The sequence below is a fragment of the Gallus gallus genome, chromosome 3 (genome assembly GCF_016699485.2).
Source record: "Gallus gallus isolate bGalGal1 chromosome 3, bGalGal1.mat.broiler.GRCg7b, whole genome shotgun sequence".
NCBI classification, from domain to species: domain Eukaryota; kingdom Metazoa; phylum Chordata; class Aves; order Galliformes; family Phasianidae; genus Gallus; species Gallus gallus.
The window spans coordinates 97,089,611-97,115,060 of NC_052534.1; the positions used below are offsets into that span (position 1 = coordinate 97,089,611).

At 42.1% G+C, this 25,450-nt stretch overlaps 1 protein-coding gene across 7 annotated transcripts in view; it reads left to right on the forward strand.

Moving 5' to 3' along the window:
- Nucleotides 1-421: 421 nt before the first annotated feature.
- Nucleotides 422-25,450, forward strand: part of LPIN1 (lipin 1) — a 71,489-nt gene continuing 46,460 nt past the window's right edge. For 4 of the 7 annotated variants that reach the window (XM_015276089.4, XM_004935771.5, XM_004935773.5 and 1 more), the window contains exons 1-2: nt 422-637; nt 19,056-19,112. In XM_015276089.4, the coding sequence (XP_015131575.2) occupies nt 557-637; nt 19,056-19,112 (138 nt within the window). In that variant the 5' untranslated portion in view covers nt 422-556. Of the gene's footprint in view, nt 638-19,055; nt 19,113-21,934; nt 21,978-25,450 lie in introns of those variants that run through there. The other 3 variants (XM_040697900.2, XM_419957.8, XM_046939232.1) reach the window with 3 other exon arrangements.

The window sequence follows — 25,450 nt, forward strand, 5'->3', positions numbered from 1 at the left end:
TCTTTATTGCACAGAAGGAGGACTCTGTGCTGCCTGCACAGTTGCGATCTGTAACGACTGTACAACTGTGCAGAAAGACAGAATTAGACTTTGACATTAAGAACCTGCCTTGAAAACAAAATGAAACCATTAAAATCCATTCTAAATATGATTAGTGATGGTAATAAAATGTTGGCAGGGTGAGAATTCCTTATATTCTGTTCATAGAATGTAACACTCAGCAGGTTGTCTGAGCATAAAATCTCATACAGAGGTACGATGGATACTGACTGTTTGGAAGTTAATTTGTTTGCCAAGCTCTAATTTTTCACTGAACCTTATGACTTAATTAGGATACTTGAGGAGTCAGTTGCAAGGAAAATGTGCTCTGGTTTACGGAGCTCATGTTTCTTTCTCTGACTGTGCTTCCAAGAACTTCAGCAGGTAAAATTAGCAGGCAAACGCGATCACTGGGAAATTATATTCTCTGGAGCTTTGTTGTCAACAGTTAAAACCTGAAGGCGACATTTTTGTATATGGCCGAAACCAAGGCTAGTTTTAGTAGCCTGTGCAAAGAATGGGGGAAAAGGACCACTTCAAGATGTCGTCTGAGGATGAAGAGCAGCCTGAGAGCCCTCCTGGCTCCCCTTGGTCTTGGGTAAGGTCTTATGCCTTAAGGTTGCATAAATAGCATTTTAAAGCTCTAGCAGAGACTGTGCTGTATGAACCTGGATAGAACTGAATGAAACCAGCTTTCTTAATCTGAATAAAACCAGCTTTCTTAATCTTCTAGCAAAGTTTGGTTCTCTAATGATTGGATTTTCTGTTTTAGCTTTAACTGTAGGTATTTTGATTTGAATGGGGAAAACCTATTGCTTCTGTTGTGTATGTCAGGTGCTGCAAGAAAACCTGACTGATTCTGTACTATTTGCTTTGCTGTCTTACTGGCTGTGTAAAGCAGCACTGTGGAAATGTACCTTTTAGGTGTAATGGAGGGAAAGTGATTTAGTCAACAGCATAAACCTTTGCTCTAAACGAATGTGTTAAGAAGAGGGTCAGTGAGACTCTACTACAAACACAGAAATGCATTGCTATCATTTTTTTCAGTAAGATAGAAACTGTCATACAAGACACTGTGCACCAATGGTCCAATAGGCATGATCCTGTGGTTTAAGGTTCTGGCTTGATGCCTATTGGTGCCAGAGAGGCTGTGGGTCATCAAGGCTTTCTGCTGAGAAGGTAAGGGATGTGTTCATCCCGATAGAACTTCAGATCAAAATAGGAACAGTTTTACTGAGTGGTCTGGGTACAGTGCAGGTTTCAGAAAAACAGTGGGGTGTGCAAGCAAGGCTTCCAATTACTTTTTGGAAAGCATATTTACTAGGGTTGTGATTAAAAATAAATAAATCTTGACATTAGTATTTATGTTTTCATTTCATGACCTTAAATTTCATTATCTTTTTATAAACATATGTATCTGTGATTTTTGTGGAAATGTCAGTGTTTGCAGTACTTTCTGATTATTGGTGGTCTGGCACAAGAGTCTGTGTGTAGGCACAGAACTGACATTTCATGCAGAAACTTGAGGAATTATCAAAGAAAATTATTTTTGAAGGTAAAAGGCATGGAGTAAACTGTTTTAGTTGCTGATAGGACCATGGATTTAGAACTGTTTCATCTCTGGAGAAACATGCAGGGAGGATAAAAAGGAATATCAGCTGTTCTCACTACCACTCCACAGGGTTGCAGACGAATAACAGGATTACTGAAGTGCTTCTGTGTGTCCGCATATCGTGCAGTAAATAGGAAATTGTGGTCCCTTAAGATGATGAGGGATTACATATACATCTGAAATTATTAAAAGCTCATAATGAAGAGTTCTTCAAGTAAAAGATTCTGTAGGTATGCAAAGATAAGCATTTGAGTCCTCAGGTTAAACTTTGAAATTTAATGTGCAATTAAGAAGATTGCATGCTTCCAGAAGCAAAAATACTCTTTCATAAGCATCTAGGCCTGGAAACTCTTCTTATTTACCACAGCATTGCAAGAGGACCACATAAGTATGATTACACATTGACATTTTATTTCCATAAGGATATTGAATAAGATTGTATACTTCTCTTCCTTTCATCAGATGAATAAAGGAAAAAATGCATAACATGAACTTCAGACAAAGAAATTACACATCACTGAGAGAAGCCAATACATCATGGCGAGGATGGTGCAGCTGTAATTCAGACTTGAAATAGAAAGATACTTAGGAAGGCAGTTTTATGGTCATTATCTAATAGATTAGGCAGAAGGAAAAGTTTTACCTTAAAAACCTGCACAACCAGTTCAATTTCTTTTCCTTCTTTTTTTTTAACCACTCACTGGCGATGTGTCAGCAGATGAAGTTTCAGTAGAAAATTGTGGCTAATCTGTGTGGCTGGAGACAGGACTGTTAGGAATGGAGGATGCTGTTGGAGTAGCGCGACCTGCAGCCCAGGTTGCAGCTGGCTTACACTGGTTGCATTATACTTGTGTATCTGCCTTTTAGACCTCTAAGGGAGGTCCTCTAGCCCTCTAAGACCTCTAGAAGGTAAAATAATTATAAATTCTCTGCAGTGTCATAGTCGATTGCCACAAATTTGTATTTACAGTGCAAAGATGGATTCCTTTTACTCATTCTTGCACCAGTTCGGCCCAGATCTAAACTGAGGAGAGGGATGAACTGGGGGGCTGCCTTGCTCCTCCTCCTTAGAGAGGCTGCCATCATGGGCACACAGAGGCTAAGAGTGTATTTCCCCCAGAATGGGAATGCTCTGGTAGTCAAAGGTGTCCCTAAGGGCCCTTGCGCAGGAAGCCTTCCAAGGTGACAGTGCGAAGCTGGATGATGACACTGAACCTAATTCCCAAGGCTTTTCCCCACGCAACACCAAAATGTCAGCAGGTCATATATCACCACAGGGTGCTGGGGTCGTGATGGGTGTGTGCTAGGCACAGAAACCAGACTGCCCATTTTATGACTAGGAAGCGCTCATGAGGGGAGTGGCAGGAGCGAGGAGAAGGCCTTTTATTCCCCTTGATTGATTTGTTTGGATTCAACTTTTTCATGTTTTCATCAGTTCATCTGGGGCTTGTTTACTTTGTTTTGAAGGATGTGCTTGAAATCCCTGTGCTTTGGGTTGGACAGCTGTCTTGTCAAGTGGAGGAGGGCACGAAGCTGGTCTGGGGATCCATGTTGGGTGTAGGGTCTCCTGCTTTCCAGGGAGAGCTCACAGTGATGGTTATGTACCTGATAACAAATGAGATAGTGTGGCTTATGCAGATTTAATTAGAGAAATACCTAGGAGCACTACCTTATCTAGTACTCGCCCACCTTCATTATCTGAAACTTTAGAGCAGGGCTGGGCCTGCCAAACTACAGAGGACACAAAGATCTGTGTAAATCTGTACCAAACTTCCCATATAGCCTTGGGCAAACATCAGGTTTTATTTTCCATCATTTCCATTTGTTACAGGGAGCTCTGCTCTGAGATCCCAGCTCAAGACCTTCATCCTTTGAGGAACTTTTGCAAATGGAGTCCTGCCTTTTCTTCAGAGCAGATTGCTGGAGGTCAGCAATCACTCTGTATCTGGGGATCATGTCTCACAGAGCCTGCTCTGTCTTTATATAGACTTGAAAGTTCACAAGGACCAAAGGATGTGAGGGCAATAGCTGGTAGGCAAACAGTATCAAAGCTACCAGCTGCCTTGCCTTCCAGTTCCTTCCTGTCGCCTACACTGCCACCAGGCTTCTTTTTTGCAGGATGACTAAGCTTTAATAACAACAAATGTTTCCACAAATGCAGGGAGTGTTAATCTCCCTGTTGCCAGTGCTCCTTGTAGTGGTCGTTGATGAGTGACTCACTTGCAACAGGACTTTGCACCATTTCAAGGCACAAGCTTCAGGAGCCCTGTTTCAAATGACTGAACAAAACTGCACCAAGCTCTGGGCTGAAAGTACAAAACACTTCTGAAAGTGTTTTGGCTCTGCAAGAGGCTGCCTCAGCCTTCAGTGGGCACAAACCAGGAAGATGATCTCAGAATATTCATGGCAAAATGGTTCAGGAAATGCAAAACTGGCTTTTACCTTGCTCAAAATGGTATCAATATGTGAGTATGGAAATGGGAGCAAATGGTCTTGTGGATGCCATCACCTTTACAGAGCTGAAATAATTAAGAAACTGCAAATGGAGCAAAGATTTCCTGGCATCCTCGTGTGTGTGCATTCTCTTAATATGAGGAATTTCAGAGGCAGATGGGGGCCTCCTGCAAAGCTCAGTCTGAACCTGCACAGTCAGGGAAACATCCACTGCCTGGTTGTTTTGGGGGATGACTGAAGGGTGTAGGCATTCACAGTGTTTGATCATTTGCTTTATAAAATGGAGATACTAAAAGCTCTCTGTGCACCGCGTCCTGCGGGGGCTCTGAAACTCCCTCCCACGCAGGACGTTTGTTAGCATGCCAGTGGCTTTTGTTTAGGTTTTAGCAACTGAAGTTGAACATGAAGCGAGTCAAAAATTTTGAAAGTATGTGGCCTTCAGGGAGGTGAAGTCTCAGTATCATGAGGGATCCTTTGGCACTGTCAGAGCACTCAGGAACCGAAGTCAAGGGCCCGTTTTTCCCTCAGAAACACTGCTTCGAAGTTACAGCTCTCAAAATCTTCAACATGTGGCAAGCTGTGATTTTTATCTTTACAGTTTCCTAGGAAGTCCGCCATACAAAGTGCAGATCACACTACAGTAGATCAATCACTTGTTGATCAGAACAGATCTATATTACAGGCACTGTTACCAGGCAATATAGGAATGCCCATTCACAGTAAATCCTTCCTTCTGAAAGGCCAAGAGGAAAAACTGATGGATAAATTTATTTAGTTCCTATGCTTTCTTCTCTTCTCTTCCTTTATTCTCCCTTCTGTCTTCTGAATTTCCTGAGAGCCTCAGATCTTGGAGCAATGCTAATTTTATGGTGTCATTACTAAAATAATGTAATATAATATAATTAAATATTAACGTACTACTCTAATGTATGAGAAATTTTTCTTTTGCCCAACAAATGAGGAATACAAGGGGCAAGGGAAGCATATTGCTACTTTTATTTGCTTTGTCTTTATTTCTTCAGTGGCAGACATCAGAAACTTGGAGCCTTTGAGCTAGGTGGAAGATGTGCATGTTATTTGATTAATGAATCAGGTGAATAGTTTAAAATTTTTCTTCATAAACATTGATCCACTTTCATGAAAATACAGTAACCTGTCTTCACAGCCACAAAGAAAACGTCTTTTTTTTTTTTTTCATTCTAACCCAATCCTTCAGTTGTTTTAAATTCATTTATTTAATAACATTATTGTCTTCCAGGTCTAAATATTCACGTTGCAAAACTCTATAATATGGATATTAAGTTGTGTGTGAGAATGGCTGTTCGACAATGGCTGACTACAGTGATTTGCTAGTATCCTCTGAAGCCCTTCTGAGCTGCTGAATATCATAAAACGAAATAGATATTTTCAATGAATTGTTATGAACAAGTTTGCAAACTCCAGCTGTAGGAGTTGGATAGGCTGTGTTGCTGCCTAAAACCTTGAAAGCTGAGGATTTCTAAAACAAAAGTGACCTCCAGTGGTCACAGACATTAGTCATGGCTGATGCCTACTATTTCTCTTCCCCTTGTTAGAAAAGAGGCAATGTGATAATTCTCAACCTGTGCCTTTTCTAGCACTGCCTCCTATGCTATCATGGTTGATTAAACTATTTCTTATTTCCAGGTGTTCTGTATACCAATGGGCTTGCTAACCAGAATGAAAGTTTTTCATTACTTTACCTTTTCATCAGTGTTGTATACCTCAGGAATGTTTTTTTGCGTTATGCTTGGGTCTATCTGCCCCATAATCTTCGCTCAGCTTCTGTGTGTAGTACAACCTTGGTGCTAATATCCCTCATACAGAATGGAGTAGAGTTTTGAGTAAACAAATAATGAGAGAATATACTGTCAGACATCTCAGGGTTCATTTTTAGGTATTGTGCTAGCAATTAGGAGTTCTGCAAAGCTTTGCTAGTAAAATCACTAACTTTCCTTTAAAATCTTGAAATCTGATACATTTCTCCGTGGGCTCACCTTTTCTTTGGTGTTTGAAGTCAGAGAAACATAAGGCAGAGGTTTAAGTTGGGGCTTTGTTGGATGTCACAGAGTCACAGAATCATAGGGGTTGAAAGGGACCTTTGGCAATCATCTAGTCCATGGGTATCCAACCTTTTGGTTTATATGGGCTGCGCTGAATGAAGAGGAATTGTCTTGGGTGACATTATATGTAGGTCACTAAGTAAGTAATGCTTGGGTTGGACATGCCTCATCTAGTCCAACCTCTCTGACAAATCAGGTTCCCTACAGAAGGCTATACAGAAAAGCATCTCAGCAAACACATCTGAGAAACCTGTAGAGTTCAAGGATTGCCTTTCAGCATAAATGTGTGAGCACCTTCAACCCCCAGCTTTTGCTTAGAGGTTTTTTACAAGACATCTGCTGGGGAGCTTTCATGCAGAGGAATGTTTAAGAAATTCAGTAGAAATACACTCTTTAATCAAGAAATTGCTGAAATTATTTGTATGAAGAACTTGAAAAAGTTTTTCCACTGGTATTTAATTATTCTGCATTTTTACATCCTCGGACTGGTTTCACTGGCCAAGTCCCAACATTTTTGGCAGGTCAGTGAAAATGCAAGTCATTGCAATTTGAACTGATTTAAAGAAATATAGATGTGACCTGTGATAAAAATGTTTGTATATTTGTAAATCCCTTCTCTTGGAAATTGTATTTTGTATGTGCAACAGAGGCAATGACTTCAGTGTAAGCTAATTAAGACTTCTGTCTGAGATTGAGAAACAAAGGGCAGCTCTTGGCCTAAGCCCTGTGGTGCTGGCCCAACACAGGGTGACAAAGCAACTTTCCCCAGTGCTGCTGGATGAAGTTCAGCAAACCACTGCAACTTTCTCAGTTACTCCATCTGTTAAAAGGGGATTATGCTAATAACGTCTTTTGTAACATGCTTTGAGGTTGATGGAGGCTGTTCTTTATGTAACAGAGGGATTGAATAAACAGACTGTAAATATACTAATGCTTTTATTTTCTTCCTATGTAAAAAGTTAGATAACAGATGAGAGTTAAAAGGATGGAAGAAGGAGGTTTGCTTATTTTTATGTTATCTCTCCCTTCTGCTTCCCTCCACCAGCTTTGTTATGTTTGTAAAGTAGGAGTTGGTGAAGATGCTCATAACATGTCTGCAGCAACAAATTTGGATATAGACTGTGTCATAAAGCTTAAGTTTTGCTCAAAATTAATATTCCTTCTCTCTCTCTCTCTTCCTCCTTGCCCTTCCAGGGTGATACTTGTGCACAGTCAGGCCTTAGTGGTACAGATCAGAATGTGTATTTTCCCATGGCACTTTTGTATGTGACAAGCCCACTGATCTCTATCTATCTTCTTCCTCCTCTTCATGAGCACTGCACAAATCTCAGTAGATTAGAGAAAGGTACAGAAATCTGTATTATTCCTGAGGATCTGTGCAGCACTGAGAATGGATGGCAGCAGGGGAATGGGATCTTATCTTGGCGTAATACCGCAACAACAAACAGAAAGGTGGTTTATTAATAGGTGTTTGGCAGACATACTAATCCCAACACTTAATGACTGAAAAAACAAGACGGAGGCAGGTGTCTAATTTCTTGCTGGCAGTTTGTGCCTAATGGGTGACAGGTTAGTGCTGTGGGAGAGGCAATGGCCAAAATTCTGACTCAGTTTTCTCAGCAGTTCTGGACATCAGGGTAAGAGGGGGGGGGGGGTTCTGTGCCAGATGTGAAAAGGACACAAAATAAGTGTTAACCCAGCACTAAGATATTTAGCTTTTATACAGCTAGGCACTTTCCCTCTGTAGCAGGTGTATGTAACAGCTGGGCTACCTCCAGCCCAGCAAAGCTCTCCCTCAGCCTTTGGCAGAAGCCTCCAGGGAAGAGGGCTGCCAAAGGCCAGAGCCACAAGCCTGCAGCCCTTCCTCACGTGGTGGCTGGGGCTCTGCTTCCCCGTGACCTTGCCTCTCGCTTTCCCATGGATTCATTTCAGCTGCACCCACATCGGAGGGAGGCAGAGGCTGCTGCATGAGTTTTGATTACATTTGCGCTCAGTGAAAATAGAGCAGTGCTCACCCTGAAGGGTTCATATTCTAGATAAATCCTTTGGAATAAATCAGTCCTTGAAATCATCTCTTCTTTTCCACTGCCTACAGAGAACACAGTCAGCCCTCTTAGGCTTTGGCCAAGGTTAGGGAAGATGCTGATAGCTGGGAATTTGCATGACACTGCCATGCTGGAGTGGTTCCTCACTTTCATTCCTCACTGTCAGCAGCCATTGAAGGACTGACCAGACTTTTGAATCATGGTATCACAGAATCATAGAATCATTAAGATTGGAAAAGATCACTAAGATCATCTAGTCCAACCATCGACCCATCACCATGACCACAAAATCATGTTCCTAAGTTGAATACTACTTCAAGAAATCCCCTCTCTTCTGTGATTAAGGAGGATTGCACAAAAGAGAGATTCTGGCACATGCTTTTTGTTTTGTCGTTTTACAATGTGTAACAAAGTGGACCGCAAATAAAACTGCTGAGCTCTGGTGAAAGCAAGCAAGAAATAGTAAAAAAAAGTGAGTCTTAGTGCATGTACTCCTCCTCTGTAAACCCTGGGATAATTTAATGCTGATAAAAATGGGGCAGTTTTGACTGCTGTACTGATTTTCAGCATGCATTTGTGTCTGTTTTCATTTTTCCATTACCCATGAGAGTTTGTTGAAGAAAAGCTGATTTCATTTCATGGAGCTGCAGCCCCTGATGGAAGCAGTGTGCTTTAAGCACAGTACAAAGGTAGATGTGTCATAGGGGAAAAAGCTGTGAAAAAATGGTAAAGGAGAAAGAACAACAAGCTGCTATGGAAAGTGCCTTTCTATGACAGGTCAGAGGACTATTTACATGACATTTTAGGGTATGCCAGATGGATCATGCTCTTCTTCCTGTTGATTAGAAAAGGAATCCTGACATAACCATCTTCATTATGGATGTCCAAGGTAAGTGGGGCAGCCCTAGGTTCTGATCTCCCTGAAGAAAGGTGGCCCTGAAGTCAGGGGAATCATTCTCTGTCCTGGAAGCCAGAAATGCATACCCAGGCTGAGTACAACAGGGTCCTTACATTAAACATCTTTACACTGTCTACTGTGGGCACTCTAAATCAAGTGCTGTCTTATTTAAACACCAAGAAACCATGAATGAAAACTCTGACCTGGGTGAAACAGGCTCTGAAAAGGTGTAGTCCTGTGTTGTCACCTGAAGCAGAATACCAGTAACTAGATCTGTGCACTTGCTCTTTGCAGAAGTCCCTTCACAGTAATAATTACATGAAGGACATTACCTAATGAATAAAAACCAAGAAAATACCCTAGACCTTGCTCCAGTGAACAGATTATCTCTTGTTATTTAGTCACCTTCTGCTCACTTCCTGATCTGTGAAGTTAATTACAAGAAGGATCCTACTAGCCTGGAGTATCTATGACATCCTTGATTATTGTCACTGGATATTGGAAGGGGTTTATGGCACAGATCTCGTAGAACCATAGAACGGCCTGGGTTGAAGAGGACCATAATGACGATCTAGTTTCAACTCCCCTGCCACAGGCAGGGTTGCCAACCACTAGACCAGGCTGCCCAGAGCCACATCTCACCATATAATTCTTAAACTGCAAATCCAGAAAAGAGGGAGCCTCAGATCATTCCTGAGGGCAGGTGCTTATTGCTGGTTTAGTCTTGCATGTCTTCACTACCAGCACAGCAGCTCCATCAGTGTAGAAGAGATGACTGTAAAGAACACTGGGAGCTATTGCTTTCTCCCACGGTCAGCCAGCCCCACATGGAGCATATACTGGCAATGTAAACTGTATGCTCTACAGCAGGGGCATTCACTCATAACCTGGAGAAAAGTGATATCAGTTTTAAGAACAGAAGAGAGTGCTAGATTCCAGGCTGCTTTAAGCAAAATTCTGTGAAAAATAGGAGGAGAGGCAAAAGGAACCTGTAATGATATAATTCGGTTGCATGTTGGAACAATTTCAAAGCCAACCCAATTATTTAAATGTTAAGTAAAGCTCATTAAGCTGAAAGGACTGTTAACATGATTTAAAATATTTCTAAAGATTCTTAAAGCTTTACATATAAACGAGTATTAAACTTGCAGCACGGAAGTAAAACACTTCTGCCCCGCTGCACTCTGAGATGTTCCTGCCCAAGAATGTGAGTCAGAAGCTTCCTCTTGTTCTGCACGTGCTGTTTTTCTACTACTCAGCAATGTTGTGGTCTATTCTGATTGGTTTTTAGGACTGCCTCCTTCTTCCTAGAAATAGCCCTGAACAGCATGTAGTGTTAGTGAGAAAAACAAATCTCACATAACGAAAAGCACACTTAGGTTTCCCTCCTCCCTATTTTCTGACTCCTGGACAAAATCCAGTAGGCAACGGCTTCCAAAGTCTATTTCTGAGCTTGTATTTACTTTTATGTGTACGTAGTCTTTACTACATATGAACCCTATGTTGTGACGCAAGGAACTGGGAACCTTTGTTAACACCGAGAAATGCATTTTCATGACAGGAGGCTGAGGTTAGCTGAGTTGCTCACAAAGCACAGAAGGCCTGTGACAGTGCTAGCCACAGTGGAAGTTTCCACACTTTGTGGCTCACCAAGAGATCAGAGAATCAAAGAATCATAGAATGGCCTGGGTTGAAAAGTACCATAATGATCATAGAGTTTCAACCCCCCTGCTATGTGCAGGGTCGCCAACCACCAGACCAGGCTGCCCAGAGCCACATCCAGCCTGGCCTTGAATGCATCCAGGGATGCGGCATCCACAACCTCCTTGGGCAACCTGTTCCACTGTGTCACCACCCTCTGTGTGATAAGATGTAGGATTGTTTTTCTTCTGCTGTTGTTTCCACTCCAGAAACCTGATCTTGGGACAAAAGTCCTGTCCTCTCTGTACTACAAAGATACCACATTCCACATTCCAGTGACCTAAGATTACTCCCTAAAAGGCTGTGGCTATCAAATGCCTTTTAAAAACTGAAGGTTACATATAAGGCAATTACATCTTTTTACTGTACTAAGTAACGTGCATGTGAGGCTGCAAGATTTGACTACATGAAAGGTTTGAAAGAATCATGACAAAGCTATCTTTTTTTTTTTTTTTTTTGCCAGATGGACAATCAGATGAACTTCAATTCACTTCCAATTTAATAGAGGCTTGCTATCACTTTTTCATGAAGCCTTATTTTGAAACTTAATGGACACATTACTTCATTGGTGCGGCTGCTGACTCTGGGCTGTAATTTAGTACTCAGATATCATCTCTGGACTCTACGCCGCAAACTGAAGTTGGTGGCAAAATTTAATCATCTCTGAATACTCTGCATTCTGATGGGAGGCTTGCTTCAAATCAATGGGCAAAGGGTTGGGAAGCACTACCTGCAGTCTAAAATAACTGTGGGTACCACGTGGAAACCTTTGCCTACAAGCAGGCAAAGTGAGGCAGAGTGTGCAGCAAGCCCAGCTGATTTGCAAGGATCTGACTCAGGTGTGACCATTATCTTTGCCTTGCTGCCACATTTATACCACACTACAGAAGTTGCGTTAAAGGGTTCAGTTTACCACATGTAAGGCTCATACAGCTTCTCAGTATGTGGTGCTCAGTTTTGTCTGTCATCTTCCTGATCTCAGCCACAGTCTTAAACCTCATGCCCAGATTTACATGAAGAATGGGATCAGAGAAACACTCATCTTCTTAGAGCCTTTCTGAAATCTTCCCTCCTCCCCACCCTCACCCGAAGCTTTGATAAGTTGTATGTGAACTATGGCAAAATCTACTAGCAAGTGAAAACACCCACAGCCTGTGCCTGTGTTACCTGAGCAGCAGTACAGCAGTACTGCATTTCCAGCAGTTTTTACTCTGGTTTACTTCTGGATGCTGTGGAACCTGGGGATTCAGCATGTGTCACAAACCCAGCTTCTCAAGCCTGCAAACAAGACTTCTCTGGTTTGAGCTCTGCTGTTGTACCTGTTTGACCAGAATATGTCTGATCTAAGCCAATAGCTTCCTTATAGCTCCTCCCTTTTGTTTTCCTGAGGGTCCTCTGTACGTGACTAAATGCGTATCTGGTGTCACAGCATGAAAGCCAATAGGGAAGGCATACATTCAGTCTGTTCTCTATTTATTGTGAATAGCCAAATGTTTCCAGACTCTTCATGGGTGTAAATCTCACTTTCTGCTGATTTTCAGATCCAGCTCTGAACCCCTTGGCCTCATATTTAACAGTGAGTGCCTGGACAACCCAAAATTTGCTACCAGGCTGAGACCAACATGCAAGGACACGTATGAGCAAATACCACCACTGGGCAACTTCTCCATTCGCCAGCTTTTTGCCCCTCACTGTGAGGATGAGGCAGTCACACTCCACTCCTCACTGTAACCTTCCTCTGGTGAAAGGTGTTTGTGGGATTTCTGGGTGGTTTGGTGGTGAGCTGCACCTGGTAGCTGCTATTTCCAGGCATGACCACAAAGCTGCCCTGGGCAGGAGAAGGCAAGGAGGCCATAAGCTCTGGAAAGGCAGTGAGGGTGTGATGATCAGGTGATGTGGGAACATCACCTCATGAAACACCTTTTGGTAGCCTGGGGTAGTGCCTAAAAGGAACACAGCCAGATGCAGCATTAACTGCTGTGATTACAATGTATGTCAAAAGCAAGCAGAAGGCGTGACAGTGGGGCCACTCTGCCAGCCAATGGAGGCAGTATTCAAACACGCTCCTTCAGCAGAATGGTGTGGTGAAGATGAGGAAATGGTCTCGATCAGCTGTCAGTAGATGTATCATAAGCTTTCAGATAAATAACTTATCGTTTTATCTGCAGGTGACTAATGTGAGGTTAAAAAATGGGAGGAAGCTCAGGGGAAAGAATTTAGATGCAGCTAAGGCTGGATATTCATATAGGGCAAGTGCATTTCTAACACTGGCCCTGTGATCTCATGCTTTAACCTTGTGCTGGGATGAATTCAGTGAAGTGTCTGGCAAAATAATTTACTTGCTGTGTAGCATTCCTCCTCCAGTCTTTATTTCTACCTTTACCTCAAAGTCACTTTCAAACGTGGTTAGAAAACTGCCATGCCTGGGCTCTGCTGCAGGTCAGAGCAATCTAACTGCTCATCTTCTCCCACAGCAAGAAGACTGGAGCTCTAGGACAAAAAAGCAAAACCTTTTTTAGCTTAGAGACTGGACTACTACAAAACATTCAGCATAGTCTAAATTTTAAGTGATATAGGAACATGAGATAGAGCAAAATGCAGCTATCTGTGTTTTCAGCAGTAACAGGGGCAGGGGGAAATGCACTACAGGAGCTGCCCTGGCCACCACCCTATTCTGAAGCAATGCAAGCTTTCAGGGCTGGACAAGTAAGGGTGCTCCAAGTCATTTGGGATCTTCCTGCCCTGTAACCATGCTTCTAATTCAATGGGACCTTGCAGCTACTGAAATGCTTGAGGATAATGGCTCTTTTTACTGGGGACAGATGCTGAAGGTCGAATGAGGCAAGAGAGCAGAAAGAGTTTCTTGTTGGGCATCCTCAACTTCACACAATGCGGCCTGACTATGATTTTCACATTACAAAGGACAAAAATTATGCTTCAGTGACCTCTTACAGACCAGCAGCTGCATTTTGTAGTCTTTTTGTAGAAATGTAGATAGTAATACTTTGACTCTAGTGAACGAAGTTCAGACCTTTTGACTAGGAATTCATGCAGGTTCTGACAGAGCTCTCTGTAGTTATGTTTCTGACATAGTTTCTGAGAATATTAACCCATTCTTTGAATCACTTACTGATGACTTAAGCTTCACCTGACTCTAGCCACGCCTCTCCAGGAAAGCTTAATCTTGTCTGTCAAACTTGACTATTCCAGATCCTATAAAATGGTTTTATTTCCATACCAGGAAATCATCATTTAGAAAGGAATTTGGCCATGCACTGAATCTAGGATTGTCATCTTATCTTGCAAGAGGTCATTCCTTCTTTGCTGTTGAAAAGAGACTGTAGTGGAGATAACATCACCTTATCTAAGAAACTAGCTCTTTTTATCTATGAAAGAATAGATCTGCTGCTCAGAGCTATGCACCCACACTACAGAGAAAATGTAAGTCACCTCTGGGCATCAGAGGTGGGTCTTACAATCATTTTTTAAAATCAGATGCCCTTCAGGGGAAGAAAGAGGATGTTTCTCTCTGGTGCGGGCAGGAAGGAAAAGAAGACATACACCGTGCACTTAACTACATTAGGAGGCATTATTACTGCAAGAACCAGATTTAAATGAGGTGAGTAATTCACAAATGAGTAACTTTGTTTACAAGGTCTGCTGCAATCAGTGTGATGAGTTAATCAGTGGTCAGGTAATGTCATGCAACTGAGTTGGAAGTTTGAGGCAGAAGAACCTTGTAGATCACCTGTCCTGTTCCTGGGCTATTCTGCCTTTGTTCCCTGCAGTTTGTGCCTGCTCTATTTTCTCAGTCAGATTCAAAGCACCTCATGTGACAGGGAGGGTTTCATTACCAGTTTCTGAATTTTTCCACTGTGAGATTTCATTACTAGGAAAGAGCTCCTGAAAATGCAGCCTCATCCTGCCATGTCATTTTATCACAAAACAACAGAATACAAGGCTGGAAGATACTTAGTGATCATCTGGTTCATTTCTATGCCTTTAGCAAATTCAACAAGAATTACAACATTTCTGACAAATGTGTGTTTACCCTGCTCTGAAAGATCTTAGCCTCTTCCTGCAATCCATTCCAGAGCTTGCCTACCCCGATATTATAATTTTCCTAATGGCTAAATGCTTCCTGTTGCATTTCGTCCCCTCCACATCTCCCTGTCTCTCCCAAGGAGACAAGGATTACAGTTGCCACATTTTCATTTTCCTTGTAATTTTTTACACATGCCAGTGATGCGATGAAGTATAGACTACTTTTTCTCCTGCAAATGTCATGTCGTAACATGTTATCTCTGAATCTTCTCATCTTCTACAAGCTGTAAGAATTTTTCATCCTCTGATTCTTAAGCATATCATATTTAGCTGGGAAAAGTACACCTTGGCTTTATGCTTCCAGATGGGCAAGACAGGGTTATTAAAGTCTCTATTTAAAAAACAAACAAACAAACAAACAAAAAAACCCAACCAGATTTGGCTTTGCACCACAAATTACAGTTTTCTCATGAACATTAAATACTTGTCCCTAACAGCTGAGGATGACATTATTCCTGTTCAACTGCAGGAGAACTGACCAACAGTGCTTGAGGTACCCCCATAAGCCTGGAAGAAAGCTCAGGTAGCTCTGAGACCTGAGCCTTTGGCTATATGGCTGAGTCAGCTAAGCAGTGGTAGGGTTTTGATGCTTTGTGGCATGATGTAGTCACCCCCATGTTATTTCAAACCCCAAAACTGGCTGGCCCCTTTCCAATGGCCTGTTGGAAATGCCCTGTGCTCATGGTTGAGGCTGGGCTGGGGCTACAGCCATGCCAGGCACTGGTCTGGTCTACCAGTGTCAGGGCAGAGATGAAACTTTTCCAGCAACTCCATCTGCATCCTCCCTCTGTTTAGTTTTCTGCTACAGGAATAGCCTTGTGTCCTATTTCACTGGCTTAAGCACAAGGTCATCTTCTCCCTGTGTTAGCTTTGTTCCCTGAGGTCAGCAGATGCTAGCATAGCTGGAGGAAGGATTTAATGCACTGTGTATCTGCATTAAAACAATTTTAAATCATGTCAGTTTGCATTTCCAAGCCTATTAAATAGGAAACGCAGACAGTTGATTTGTAACAGTCAACTTGAAAAAGAGGATACACTAAACAATGAACAAAAATCATTCAATGAAAACTATTTTTTTCCCATTGATTACAGGACTAAATGAAAGCTGCTTAGGGTTGTTTTTCAAATGCCAGCAAGAACGGAGACTAGACAACTCTAAAGATCAAATACTTAACTGCAACATTAACTGTACTTCTAAGCAGCTGGCAGGGATCCTGGAGAGTCCCGTGGTTGTTACACCAGTGCACAAAGAATGTTTCACAGGGCAGTCTGTGATCAATGTTTTTTCAGAGGGACTGAATGCGAAGGCAGCAAAACTATTGTACAATTACTAACTTGTTGCAACACACTGTTGACTTCTCTGCTGATGAAATGTACTGTTTTCTTGTGGCAGTTCCTAGTATTGTGCTCCTGAGATTTATTTATTTAATCTTGGATGTGGTTTCTGGGGAACTTTGTTATTAAGAAAGACGGAAAGACAACAGGAAAGGAAGAGCAGGAGAGGAGGCAACAAAAAAAAAAAAAAGAAAAAAAGAAAAAAAGAGAAAGAAAAGGAAAGAAAGAAAAGTCAGTCTAATCCTTTCATTACAATAGCTCTACTCATCTGAGCTATTTTATATCTGTGTGGTCTGTTGATTAGACAGCAAAAGTTGGGGAAGTGGAAGAAGTAATGAATTAATACAGAAAACCCTCCCACAGTGGATCCTTCCCATCTCCAAAGCATATCTCCTGGACCCAGCAGTGTGAAGAAGTAGCAGACTGCTACCCCAAGTGGTTCTGCATTCCACAGGTGATTTCCTGTGGGAAATCCCGAGGCTGCAGCCAAATTGTAGGGCAGGCATTTTCTGGGGAGTGGCACCAGTTATTGTTCCCCAAACACTGCATCTATCTACAACTCTTTGAAAGGGTAGATAATAGCAGGACAAGGGGAAATAGTTTTAAGTTGAAGGAGGGAAGATTTAGGTTGGATATCAGGAAGAAGTACTTTACTATGAGACCAGTGAGGCGCTGGAACAGGCTGCCCAGGCTGTGGATGCCCTATCCCTGGAGGTGTTCAAGGCTGGGTTGGATGGGGCCCTGGGCAGCCCAGTCTAGTATTAAATGTTGAGGTTGGGAGCCCTGCTGCCAGGGGAGTGGAACTTGCTGATCCTTGAGGTCCTTTCCAACCCAAGCCATTCTATGATTCTATGATATGATTCTATGATGTGACAAATATGGGTTTGTGTTTAACATGGTCAGGACAGAGGTGGGGCTGATACCTCTCTCTGGGAGGTGGAAGTGCTCCTAGAATTCAAGAAGTTACAAAGATAGAAGACATACAAGACTCACAAGTCAGACTGAGTAAATAGAATGGAACTTGCCCTAGGAAAATACAGGACACATATAACATCTGCATTTTATATGCACCAGATATACAAGCATTGGACACGTAAACACTTAGTGTGAATTTGATCTGCTATTTCATTTTTCTATGTACTTTGTGTCAACACTGAGCAATTAACTGCTGTGATATCTTCAAACCACCACCTTAGTTACTAGATGCATCTTGAACACAAAGAGGCATGTGCAATTGGAAAATGTAATTATATTAAATCCTACCTTTGAATACAACAGGCACCTGCTTTTCAATTAATAATTTAGCTTGTGAAAATGTTTCTGTTCATTTCCTAATTGGTGCAACAATATCATCATTTTTGTTCTACTTCTGAGAATAGTCTTGTAAAAATAATGACAGATGGAAAGAGATCTGTTTCTAATTCTGTTGCTAGACTTCCTTTGTAACCCAAAATAAGTCGATTATTTGGGGTGTATCTCAGTTTCTTCATTTGGAAAATGGAATTAATAATGCTTCCTGGTACATAAGATTGTTAAGGGACTCTGTAAATTGTATTTGAATAGCGTGGTGCAATCCTTAATGGAAGGTTCTGAGTGCAAGATACTATCATTCAAGTAGACACCAGTGACAAGTGGTGTTCCTCAGGAATCAGTGTTGGGACCGGTACTATTTAACATCTTTGTAAGAGACATGGACAGTGGAATCGAGTGCACCCTCAGCATCTTTGTAGATGAGGCCAAACTGAGTGGTACAGTTGACACATCAGAGGGAAGGGATGCTATCCAGAGGGACCTGGACAGGCCAGAGAGGTGGGCCCATGCCAACCTTATGAAGTTCAAGGCCAAGTGCAAGGTCCTGCACCTGGGTTGGGGCAATCCCAAGCACAAATATAGGCTGCCTGGAGAATGACTTGAGAGCAGGCTTGAGGAGAAGGATTTGGCAGTGTTGATTGATGAAAGACTCAACATGAGCCAGCAATGTGTTCTTGCAGCTCATAATGCCAACTGTATCCTGGGTTGCATGAAGTGTGACCAGCAAGTCGAGGGAGGTTATTCTGCCCCTCTACTCTGCTCTCGTGAGACCCCACCAGGAGTACTGCGTCCAGTTCTGGAGCCCCCAACACAAGAAGGACATGGAGTTGTTGGAGTGGGTCCAATAGAGGGCCACGAAGATGGTCAGAGGTCTAGAGCACCTCCCCTACAAGGACAGGCTGAGAGAACTGGGGCTTTTCAGTCTGGAGAAGAGAAGGCTCCAGCTCCTTATAGAGGAGGAAGTTTTTCACTCAGAGGGCGGTGGAGCACTGGAACAGGTTGCCCAAGGAGGTTGTGGATGCCCCATCCCTAGATGCATTCAAGGCCAGGCTGGATGTAGCTCTGGGCAGCCTGGTCTGGTGGTTGGTGACCCTGCCTGTGGCAGGGGGGTTGAATCTAGATGATCTTTGAGGTCGTTTTCAACCCAGGCCATTCTATGATTCTGCGATAAGATAAAATCCTACTGAAAAATAAATAAATAAATAAAATTAAATAAAATTAAAAAAAAAAAAAAGCAACAACAGTAACAGAAAAAAACATGAAAACTGAGATTGTGGAAAAAGAGAGCATTGAGAACATCTCTCAGTACACACAAAAAGTGAGGATGACACAAGGGCAATGTATTTTACAAAGTAATTGCAGGAGAGATATGCACTACAGCAGCCAGGTTTCAAGTACAGTAATTGAGGCCTGGATACATTAACTTCTATACATAGTTAATTAACTGTATTGTTCATCATTATTCTTTCTTTCAGATTCTATTGATGAAAGATCCTGGTTGGATTCGAAATGTCTGGACTCGCAATCTAAACGTAAGGAACACTATTCTCTCCGATTTTCACCTCTAGTGCCTTACAGCAAGGATAGCTTGAAGCCAGGCAGGTCCTTGGGAAAAAGGGACAGGGAGAGATTAGTGCTTGGCTGCCTTCCAGTACCCAGCAGAGCATGTCCCAGTGTCATCCTTCGGACACCGTTACCATATGTACCTTGGGGTACTACTATTGTTGTGAAAGGTTGGGAGGCTGTGAAACTGTGGCTCTGAAACTGTGGCTCTCACTTGGCCTGGTACTGGCAGGATAAAAATGGAAACATCACAAAAAAAAAAAAAAAAAAAAAAAAAAAGAATAAGGAAAAAAAAAAAAAGAAATTTGGCCTGGGCAATAAGAACAGAATAAGAAAAGCTGTGTCACATGTTATAAGAGACACATCCAAAGACAATGTACCCAGATGGCCCTGCTGCTCCTCTCCTGGACAAGTACTGTGTCCAGGCCCCCAGTACAGGAAGTATGTGGAGTTCTTGGAGTGGGTCCAGAGGAGGGCCACTAAGATTACGAGAGGGCTGGAGCACCTCTCCTATGAGGAAAGGTTGAGGGAACTGGGACTGTTTAGCTTGGAGAAGAGAAGACTCCGGGGAGACCTCATTGTGGCCTTCCAGTACTTGAAGAGAGCATATAAACAGGAGGGGGAATGGCTGTTTATGAGGGTGGATAGTGATAGGACAAGGGGGAATAGTTTTAAACTGGGACAGGGGAGGTTTAGGTTGGATATTAGGAAAAAGTTTTTCAAACAGAGCGTGGTAATACACAATGGGACAAGTTACCCAAGGAGGCTGTGGATGCCCCATCCCTGGAGGCATTCAAGGCCAGGCTGGATGTGGCTCTGGGCAGCCTGGTCTAGTGATTGGCGACCCTCCACATGGCAGGGGAGTTGAAACTCGGTGATCATTATGGTCCTTTTCAACCCAGGCCATTCTATGAAGGCACATCTGTGGGGCAGTGGTCTTGGGACACAGCCACACATTGGACAAAAGGACCTCTGAGGAGCTTGTTGCTCCCAAGAGGAAAAAAGCTACTTCCCACTTCAGATAGAGAGCTGCCATCACTGAGCGATTTGTAAAGAGAGGAAAGGAAGCAGAGCTAGGAAAGAACCTGCTGACCTCCTACATGGCTTTGGAGCATACTCCTTAGCAGTGACCTATTTGTACAGTGATCGTGGGGCAGAATAGATAGAGGCTGATGTGTTTGAAAATGTGGGACCACAGCATTTTTACCTAGCACCAAACAGTGCCACACGCACACATCCATTTCACTGAATGATTGGTGTGACTGCGGATTTCACAGATGTATTAGCCTGGGTGGAGTGGCATGCTAGCATAGCTATATTGCTATCTCATGTAGATCATGGTCAGGTGCTTCCACGCTGCCTATATTGGTGCACCGTAGGAGATATGCTATGATTTATGGAGGAACCTTCCTGATGTAGCAGTCTTTGGGTGACTCATGTGTAACTCCTCTGCTGGTAGAGCCGGGCAACTTTTCAGTTTGGGTCTGACAGATGAAGGTTAATATTTCCATGGAGCTATGCCAACACAAATTAAGGATTTAATCCATATGATGAGTTTGATATTAGCAATGTCACGTAAACTAGATGGGAAGTCTGAAATAAGGGTGAGGTTGGCTGATGTTTGCCTGGGTTAGGTTTGGACGTCAATTTCAGCTGCTGAGCTATATAGACAGAAAGATATCTGGGAATTCACAATGCAAATAAAACAAACAGGGAAGGAGCCCCAGTTAGCAAAGGGAAGCACAAAATCTGAAAACAAAGACAATGTGTCATGTGAACTTTTATAAAAGTTTGAAAGAAGTGAAGATAATGTCTTCTTGCAGTAAGATTATACTTCAAGAAGTATCAGTTTATGCTCAGCCCAGAGCAGAGGAGGCTGAGGGGAGGCCTCATGGCGGCCTCCACGGCCTCACAGGAAGCACTGAGCTCTGCTCTCTGTTGACAGCAACAGGACCTGAGGGAATGGCATGGAGCTGTCAGGGGAGGGGCAGCTGGGAGTTAGGGATAAGCTGTGCACCAGAGGGTGGTGGGCATGGAACAGGCAGCCCAGGGCTGTGGGCACGGCCCTGAGTGCTGGAGTTCAAGGAGTGCCTGGACACTGCCCTGGACAAGCCACAGGGTGTGGATTTTGGGTGAAGCTGGGTCCTGTGTGAAGCTGGAGGTTGGACTCTATGATCCCGTGAATCCCTTCCAACTCAGGATACTCTGTGGTTCTATGTTGTATTTGGGCAAAATTTTGAATTCACTTTTGTAGCTTATTAGTATGCACATTTCCCTAGACTACCCATAATGTAGCATAGAAATACCAAAAGAAGATGGGGAAAAACAGTTCCGTAATGTAGATTTGTAATATTTTAAATATGCTACGGGGTGGGGGGTGAAATCAAGGGAAATTAGTGAACCACTAAAATTGAGAATATAGAAAGGGTATTGCAGACAAAAGACGTGTGTACTAAACTGTACTTAAGTCTGTGAGCAATTCTGCAGCCCAAGGTATGAAACAGAAAGTGAGAAAACTACATCAAACAGAATCTGCCACAGGAAACACAATTACACAGGCTAAATTACATCTGATCAGGACAAGGTAGGTGATCAACAAGCACGATCCCATCCGCATGCAAGCAACATGCAAAACATACACCATGAGTGAGCTGGGCTGTCACCGAGGCCTTCAGGGGAGGGGCATCTGATAGCAGCAGGATGACTACACAGGCAGGCTTTTTTGTTTGTGCCCAAATTGCAGGGTGTGGGTGGTCATGGGGAAAAACAGGGTGTCTGAGGAGGCCAGATCAGAAGCAGACATGTACCTTGATGTGACTCTGAGCTACCTGTGGGTATGACTTTATTTATTTTTTTTTTTTAATTCTGTTAAATAGAATTATTTTCTTTACTTTCTGACCAGGCTTGTGTTTGCTTCTTGTACTGCTGCAGAGCCTCATGCTAAACACCATCTGCTTGCCTAGATTTGCTTTTAGAAAAAAAACAATTCACCTGTTTCAAACAATGAGCGAGACCCTTTGCTTGTTTAAATCTACAGAGGTCACTGGCTTGAACAGGATTATACTGCTTTGTGTGAACTGAGTGCTGGGCCTGAGTTCTCTTTGTGCATGATCTGCTGAGCACAATGCTGCTAACCTGCAAATAATAGTAAAATAAGCTTATGTTGCTTTTGTAGGCAGAAGCTGCTAGGTTTGAGACCGTTCATGGTCTGTAGATTTGTCTGCAGGCAATAAACTGTAGGGTAAGCTGTAACAAGGGTAGCAGGTCTGGGGCAAAGCCTCTGACAAATTCTCAGGTTTGCATAACAGAATATGTAAAGCATACAGGCTGCCAGGACAAAGCCTTTCTATTCCAGGATGTGCTAGACCTAATGAAAGGGATTTCACTAATTTCACTGAAGTAAATGATTTCCATGGACTTATGCAAAATGCCTGTATGTAGGAAATACCGATGACTAATTTATGGAGCAGGGATAAATAATTTTCACAGAATGCTAATTCCTGAATACAGCTATTTTATTAAAAAAACCTAAAATATCATATATTTTTCAAAAGTTCATGTTTGTAAGTGCCAGTGCTTGTAAGCTTTTTTCATATCGTAAACAGAAGTACATGGAGACATGGAGACCTTCACTACCTTTTATATAAGGGTAGACGTTAGAGAGTGGTGGTAGGGCAGAGAGTTGATTAGGGTTTCTTTTGCAGTATTTTAATACTTGACCAGCTAAAATTGTTTCAGGTTTCTCAGTTCAGTGTTGAATTAGATTTCCTTACAAGGGATTTTGCCTCCTGAGAGTCATTCAAATACATTACACTTTTTGGCCAGACTATATACCCATAATGACCTCAAGTGTTTCACTTGCAAAAAGCTTGCGTGTTTTATGCTTAGATCCATTTATGTGTCAAAGTCTTTGTTTAAATGTTAATATTTAGATAGTGAAATTTCCCATTAGGGTAAAATTTCAGTTTTGCTTAGCTTTCAATAAAGAAGGAAAAAACAGGAAAAGAAAACACTTTAAGTGTGCAGGTTGCTGTTCCTGTATTCAACACTTCCCTTTCAACATTCAAATTGGCTGAAGTATTCTTTGTCGCACCAAACCTAAATTTAGTTTCCAAATAATTATTTTTACACTGATAGAAATTAAGTTCTGCTTAATTACGGTTCTAATAAAACATTCATCAGAATGTTTGGGGATCATTTTGTCATGACACCTTTGGAGAGACTACACTTATTTTGACATCAAGAATATTTGAAGGGAAGCATTTACTACTGAGTTATCATGGACACTTCTCCCATTCATAGAAACTTTAACGTGAAACTGGAATAAAATATTTTCATGATTTTGCAAAGCTAATCATATATACTAACTGTTTAAGTACTCCAGATGCAGAAATTGTAAGTGAATCCTATTTCTTACACAACGACCCATAGATATACGCATGTTCTCACATACGTAAAGAAAGACAGCAGGTACCAATCTGAAATAAATCACGGTATTCCTGCTTTAAAATGCTTGACTTAGGGGCACCAGTGAGAGTTTTACATATGCCCTGAGCCCAAACCAGGAGAGTGAATGTACTTAAATAGGAGAAAGATTGCAGTAAACAACTTTATATACCGATTAACCGCTTAGACCTGATGCAAGTAATTAAAGAACATTTATTGCCCTATGACTGCATTTAACTTTATGTCTCAACTTGTTTTGAGGACTTCAGTATAATCTTGGTTATTATATTTATAACTAACAATATAATTTTGAGAATAAATGATCCTGGAAGCAGTATGGTTAAGTTAGCTCAGACAGCACAACCGAAAGACTGTTTAAACGCAATATATTCTTTAGACATTGTTATGCTACAGGCACTCAAAGGATGACTACACTTCAAATCCAGAACAAATACACACTTGTCATAAACTGTAATCATTAAAATCCCAGGAGAAGTGCAAAGAAAATGCCACTAAGATGGGTTATCCCCAGAACAGTATATATATATCACCGCTCCCTCCAAATTACCTGATATTTATTCAGAGGCTAAAGATCAGAGAGATTGGAAACCTGTGCTGCCAGGTGCTGCTGCCAGGCGCTGCTGCCAGGCTAAGGTCTCACAGCACATGGGAACGAATGAAAAGACAGTGTGGAAAGACCTGAGGGCCACAGCTGTTGATCAGGCTTGCACTCTCCTTCCTGTCTTGCAGTTACAGAAAGCCCTGCAGAGGGAAGGCTGACACGTTTCAGATGGAGGTGCAGGATCCAAACTTGTTGCATGGGCTGAATTGGGAAAAGTGGAAAAGAGCCTTACTAAGAAATACAGATATGTTTGTTAAAAATGCTGTAACCTGGCTATGTTTTACCATTTCAAATATTCAAGAATCAGAGAACCACAAAATTTTAGGGGCTGGAAGGGAACTCTGGAGATGATCAATCCAACCCTCTGCTAACGCAGGTTCCCTACAGTAGGTTACGCAGGAAGGCATCCAGGAGTGTGCTGAATATCTCCAGAGAAGGAGATCCCACAACCTCTCTGGGCAGCCTGTTCCAGTGCTCTGTCACCCTCTCAGTAAAGAACTTCTTTCTCACATTCAGATAGGTCTTCCTTTATTGTAGTTAAGCCTTGCTGAAAGGGGAAAAAAAATGGCAAGGGGCAAGTAGCACCAGCTAGCGTTACTTGTATTATAAAACTTTTGCTTTACTCTCTCAGTGGAATTACAAGACGAACTTCAGTCTGATCTCTACTAGTACTTGATGCATGCCCTACCATGAGAAAAAGCATTATACAAAATATCTCTATTTTTGTTTTCTCTGAAGCTGGCTATAGCTGTTACATCTCTGCTAGTTACCAGAAAGAAAACTGGTTTACACAGTAATGAGTTAACAATACAGTGAACCAATCATGATGTGATGCTTACTTTACAGACTCCAAGCAGTAACTTTCCCAACATGTTTGCTAAGATAATTCAATATTCCTAGGAAATCTGATGTAGACATAAGTATAAAGAAAGCAGTGATCATCCCAACAGAAGGAATTGGTTTCTGAATGTCTTTTTAGGAATGGGACTTAGTTAACAGTTAAAATAACTGTTGTAGTTTGCTAAAGATACAGAAACAGCAAAGAAAAGATTAGACTCTGAGAAATACAGCAGCTTTGTTTGGAGTTCTCAAAGCATATTTTGTAACATTTTGTTCCAAACAAACAATACCGAGCATCTTGCTTTTTATTTGCTCTGCTTTAAGAACAGTGTTCTGGGCAAAAGCTCTTAGCCATGCCCAGAACTACTGGATTGAAGAAAAGGTAGCTTTTGGGCTGGA